Below are 6,135 nucleotides of genomic sequence, written 5' to 3'. Positions count from 1 at the left end.
CTGCATTTTAAATACACCCACCCCACTCCCACCAACAGGGGCTTGGCTTTTACCTGCCAGTGAAAATAGGTGTTTCAAAGGACAGGGAAGTTACCAAGAACTTAAGCCCTGGAGGTGAGCCAGTTAAATCCTACTGGGTTTAAATAGCACAAATGTCATCTTTCTCCTGCTTGTGTCCTTTAAATCCAAAGATCTTCATTATCTAAACCAAGATAATTAACTTTTGTCATATTCATTAACCCTAAGTACACTTATTTTACAAAAACAATTTTAAATATTGAATTCTAATTGGAACCAGCCATTAGATGAAAAGGAAGCCCATCTTGAATCCTTTTATAAAGCAGTTTTTCCCTCATCTGCCAACTGGCAGTTGGCTAAATAACCCAGGCTGTTTTGACAACGGAAACACTGTGCTGTGAATTATCACCACCCTCATTTTCTTGATCAAATGTAATAAATTCAGTGCTGGCCTATCAAACCCCTGAAAAAAACTGCAAATACGTTCTTATCGAAGTTTTCATTCAACTCTAGATACCAGGAATTCATTCGGCCTAAGACAATGAACTCCCAATTACCTAGTACAGGCAAGGTATTCCACACACCCGGATGAAACCCATTTCCATGTCGTCTGAGTATTTACCCAGATTACCATATGTCTTTTTCATCTATCGCTCCCCAGTGAGCCCACTCTTGGCCGCTTTCCGAAAGTTTCATCTGAATAAGGCGCTCCCTTCCAGAGACCAAACCGTCACACCAGCCAGGTTTTAAAACTTTTTATTTGCATATTAAAAAAATTGTGCATTCCAATAATTAAAATCATTTGAACCAAAAAAAAAAATGGCACTCTGATTAAACTGCATTTTACAGCCTGCAGGACACCTTGGATCACCTTGCATTTCACTCTAGATTTCACTGTCGACCCACCCAGCTTCCTCCTTCACCAACATGCAAGTTCTTTTCCTTCCCTGCCTGCCAGACAGGCAGATGGGAGAGGCAGGCGCGGCCTTCGTTGTCAGTAGTTCACCATTTTTGATGTGAAAAGGGGCAGCACAGTCATTTCAACTTGATCCAACCTCTTTGCATCTTACAAAGTTAAACAGCTAAAAGAAGTAAAATAAGAAGGCAATGCTTGTGGAATGTACAGTGCATATTGGCGGCGCACGTCTCATTACGACTCGCCTGCTTGCTTCTCCTGTTCAATCGCTGTGACCGGAAAAGAAAGAGAGAAGATGGAGGGGGCTTATTATGCGAATTCAGTATAGCCTACTATAGAATTACTGTACTTCGTTTAAAAATATCCTTCCTTCGCATAAAAATTCTACACGTATAAATAGGCACATTCCATCGTGAGATATTTATTAAATAGAACGTTAACAGATAAAAGGATTTGCACATGAATATGGTAATATTAAACATTCTATTAAATTATTCGAGCCCTATTTTTGTTGGGTGCAAAACATTATTAAATTAACCTTTCCAAGCCACATTCATCAAAAAACTGGCAGCTCCTCCCCCGCGCTCCCTACCCCCCACCCCAATTCTTCTCCCAGCCCCTCCCATCCTCTCCTACCCACCCCGCCACTCCCGCCCAGCCTTTTCTAAAGAAGGGAGGGGGGCTTACTTTCTTTGGAAGGCAGTGGATTTTTCTCTTGCGTTTCTGTCTTCTTCAATTTCGACTTATCGAATTTCTCAATCTCAGCCATATCGGGTTTGTCAGACATGGTTGCAGAGGAAGCTGCAGGTACAAAGCCAAGACGGAGGTTGAGAGCGAGCCACCCACCCTCCGGTCTCAGAACTGCGCTTTTGCCTTTGCATCTGCACCCTGAAACCGCGCTTTGCCTCCTTCCGCTTTCATTCGGGGCTAAAGACCTTCCTCTTTCGGGGGCGGGGACCTCCCCCTTTATTATTTCAAAACGCGGGGGACCAAATTCGGAGGCCGAATCTCTGGGAACAATGAAATTAACCATCGTGGGTTAATTGCAGCGTATCAAAAGGAGAGAATAGTGAAGCCATTTCAAGTTTAAGGGGAAGAAAATCCAGTAAAATTTCTTAAAATCGAGCCAAGGTTGCACGAAGTGTTTCCATTTTCTATCCGTAGCCTCTCCCCCAAAGACTTCGGCCGTCCTGCTTCCTTCCCTTGTCACAAAGGCGGCAGCTGCTGCCGGGCGCCACTGACCACCGCCCTACCCGCTTCCTCTCACCCTCTCGACAATGCAGCCACCCGCACACAAAGCTTCTCCCCCACCCTCTAGATCAATCCTGCTCTGCATTTAGGGGCTATTTGGCAGCTCTGCACGCCTGGCCCTGCAAGAAGGACGTCTTAAACGTTTCACAATATAGCCCAGCTGCCTGAAACCTGGACAGATACAGCCCACGAAGCCCTCGGAGGCGAGGAAAAATGTGCAGCTCTGGGCTTGGGTGGGTGTGCGTTGGAACAAAGGCTCTTTCTATTCCTGATTAATCACCGCCTAAGAGGCAATAATAAATGCCTTTGGAGGGGAAGTAAATAAAGAAAAAATGTTCCCTTCGAAGCTGCACAGCAAAACGCCAGTTCTCTTAATTAAAACAAACAAAAATCACCCAGTTACCGACGCCGTTACCCTGCTTCTAGAAGGGTTTGGCATCCCCAAGCTCCCCAGGGCAGCCTTTCCCGGGAGGACCAGTCGGGCTCGGCTTCAGGGATGCGGGAGGCCAGGGGCCGAGCGCAGGGCGGGAAGGGGAGCGGAGGGCAGGAGGAAGGGGCCCCGGGGCTCACCGGAGCGAGGAGCGAGCGAGCTGAATCCAGTCTACGCAGTGGCCGCCGCCGAGTGCCGGGCGGGGCGCGGCGGGCGCCGCTATATGCGCGCTTCTATGTAAATGAGGTGACGTCACCCGCCCGCCCGCTTAACCCCTTCGCGCCGCGTCTCCGGAACGGCGCCCGGCCGGCCTGGCGGCGGGGGGGGGCTCCACCCCACACCCCACCCCGCGTCCACCCACGCACCTAACAGCGACGATGGCGAAAAATAAGACGAGCAGAAGCCCACCCTGCAACGCTTTCTTCATAATGCCTTTCCCCCCTTTTCTGTCTGTTCTGTCATAATGGATTTTGGCAGCAGCCGCGCAAACCTGCTCTTGGGGATCGGAGTGTGATAACTAAGGGTCTGGGTGGTACCTAGCGGGGACAGGCATTTCTTTACTGCGAAGCTGGCTTTGTCCGATGCGGAATCCCCAAGCCAGGGTGCGGTGTCGGCCCGCTGGCCTCGCCCACTGCAGGGGTGCGAGTCCTCATGACTCATTTTTTAGGCCAGTGGAGGGCCTTCGCCCCACCCCGGCCCTCTTTGTCTCCTCGCTCGCATTCTCCTAGACTTGGGTGGGAGGTGAAGCACCCTTAAGGGCTTAAAGAAAAGAAGTTTTCTCACTGAAACATGCCTATCCTTTTCATAGCTATAATTTCTGTGAGCACTCAAATCAAATAACCGTAATATTTGCTGGTTGGCGGTTAATTTATCTGGACTTTACAGAGTACATCACCTCCCCTTTAGAAAAATAAGTCAAGTTCAAGCCCTGCTATTGACTTGCTGCCTGACAAGGAGGAAGTTCTTTTACTTTCCTCTTCCTTATTTTCCCAAATTATAAAAGCGATTGCCGAGGAGGCCAGTGTCGAAGGCCAAAGACTGCAATCCCATGATCTCTAAAATCCGAAGATGAAATGCAAAAATTGAACTCTGTTTTGAAAGGAGTCTTTTCAGCACGATTCCATTTTGAAGTGCGTTTCTGAGTTACATCCGGAAATATGGGAGATTTAGGTAGAGAGGAACAGTTTTCAAAATGGCACCTGATTCTGTGAGTACCGTGACCCCCTCCCCCCAGCTTGCTGCTGAAATTAGTTACAAATACCACGCGGGGGGCCAGGGCGGGGAGAGGGGAAGTGGGGGTCTGCACACTGGCATGTGAGAGGAAAAAGAGCCAGGTTGTGATGGAGTTGAGGTAAAGTGGTGTGCACAGTACTCCCCGCACCCTGCATCCTGAGAAAACGTTTCCAGAAACCTCTTGCTAATCATGATTATGGGAGTCTTTTGTCTCACTGGGGATTCAAGTCAGTTGTTACAGAGACCCTTAAAAGCCACTGCAGGCGCAGCTAGGACTTCCCCATTTCTTCATTCACTGGACTTCCTTCTTGGTGGGGAGGGAGAGGGGGAGAGTGGGCAGGGGCCGGAGACCGTCAGCTTCCCCAGTTCCTGCTCGGCTGGGTGGCTGACCCACTGCTCTGCTCAGGGGATGGGGGCACTGGACCTTTCTTGTGCAGGCACAGGATGTCACCCCTCTGGTTACACCTCCCCCTGACCCTGCCGGAGTCGATGTCAAAAATCACTTCTTTACTCCTGAGTCTCCCGCTGACAAAGGAACACCACTACTTGCTCCGTGCTTCTTTCCCAGGCCTCTTCCTCCAAAAGGGTTAGGCCCCGGGGAGCGTGGTCTCCAAAGGCCATGGAGGAGCGGAAATCTGTAAATGCCAGGAGCTTTTTCCAGTTTGGTAACCAGCAGCCTCCCTTCTGCGGTGTTTAGATACGGATGGAGAGGAAGGGACAGAGAGGCTAGAGAGGCTACACATTGGGCTTGCCTTTGCCGACTTGCCAGGGATCTAGAGAGAATGGAACGGGCCGGGGGAGGCAGATGGAAACCAATGCAAAACTCAAGGAACAGTCCCCCTGGCCTGTTCATTCATTTTTCTGTGCGGAGTTTTCTCATCTGTGAAATGGGACCATTCCGTCCTGACCTCACAGGGTTGGGAGGCCGAAACACTTTGGACAGTGTGTGACAGAGTTGTTACTGTTTTGCTTTGTATTATTATTTTTACTTAGGACGGAAGGTTGAGAAAAAAATAATAAATGTGTAGTATTTGGAATTCATTGCAAATTTTAGATGTTTCCATATTCGTTATTTCTCTTCTAAAGTCCCAGTGTACTGAAATTTTCATGAGATCTTTTGCTAGTTTTTCAGCAAATAAAAAGGAACTCTTGTGGCTGAGGCCTTGTAAGAGTCAGGCATTGTCATGCGGGCTTTCGTTTGTTTGCGCCTTTCATACCCACGGCCTTTCACTGAGGAGGGGTTTACAGATGGGGGAATTGAGGCTTAGAGAGCCAGTGCTGTGATAACTCGGCCAGTAGCCAGTCTGTATTATTGATGCTAAGGGGCACACAAAAGTCTTCGCTCTCGGCCCGGAGTCTGCACCTGAGACTCACCCCGAAGAGCGTGAGGCAGGCTGCTTTGTTTCCCACAATGCCTGGTGCATAGTAGTTGTTCAGTAAACAGTTAAGGCACGGCCTGATGCTGACTTGCGTCAGTGTGGAAGGTCCTAGAACCTGGCTCTGCCCTACTCTGCACCTGTGACTCTAGCTACAGTGCTTTCTCCTCTTCCATCCTCTCGGTATTGATGTTTCAGGCCATTCCTGCCTCCTGGAAACTCCCTTTTATAAATGGGAGAGCACCGGCTGGGCACAACGACCATTGGACGCAGGAGTTCTCGATTTCAATTGAAAAGACAGAGGCTTGGAGGCACAAAAGAACAGCAGTGTGTGCTCGGGGCTCAGGGCTCTCCAGTGAAAACTGAGCAGACAGCCCTCCTGGCACCGGCCCTGCCTTCCTCGTCTCGGGGCCCACAGACCCTGTGAAAATTGCGCCAAGAGACCCTGCCCTGGAAGGTGGCCCTCTCCAAGCCTGGGCCGGGTGGACCCGGGAAGCCGTGTCGGGGCACACGGTGTTTTATGTTGCTTTCCAGGGTGGGCGGGGGACAGATGTGCAGCTCTTTCCAAAACTGGGGAAGCAGCCCTTGAAGTCTGAGTTCATAACAAATAGTCCTATTATTTTTAACCTATTACATTTTGTTCAGAGCACTGACCAGGGCAGAGGAGGAGGAATGAGGACAAAGCAAGGCTCCCAACTCTTTGCTTTCTCAGGCCCAGGTCCCTTTGTCTGTGTGGCAGGGCCTCAACCCACTGTCCCCTGTGACCCCACAAGCTCCATCTGTTCATCTCAGTCCCCTTGAAGACATAGCCCGAGTCCCCCTGGTGACAGGGAGATGATATTTAATGGACTAGCTGTATGTCGACCCTCTGTTAAAGCCCTTTGTGTCCAGCATCTGATTCAATTCTCACC

At 49.7% G+C, this 6,135-nt stretch overlaps 1 protein-coding gene across 1 annotated transcript; it reads right to left on the bottom strand.

The window, feature by feature from the left end:
- Positions 1-758: 758 nt before the first annotated feature.
- On the bottom strand, positions 759-2,931 carry TMSB4X (thymosin beta 4 X-linked). Its single transcript, XM_006212622.4, has 3 exons — positions 2,756-2,931; positions 1,622-1,735; positions 759-1,203 (listed from the first exon to the last, which is right to left on the bottom strand). The coding sequence occupies exons 2-3, from the start codon at positions 1,719-1,721 to the stop codon at positions 1,169-1,171; spliced, it is 135 nt and encodes a 44-aa protein (XP_006212684.1). The 5' UTR covers positions 1,722-1,735; positions 2,756-2,931; the 3' UTR covers positions 759-1,168.
- Positions 2,932-6,135: the final 3,204 nt, after the last annotated feature.

This window comes from Vicugna pacos, chromosome X (genome assembly GCF_048564905.1).
Source record: "Vicugna pacos chromosome X, VicPac4, whole genome shotgun sequence".
Taxonomy (NCBI): Eukaryota; Metazoa; Chordata; class Mammalia; order Artiodactyla; family Camelidae; genus Vicugna; species Vicugna pacos.
Note: the sequence above shows the minus strand (reverse complement) of the source record. Positions and strands in the feature narration are given on the sequence as shown.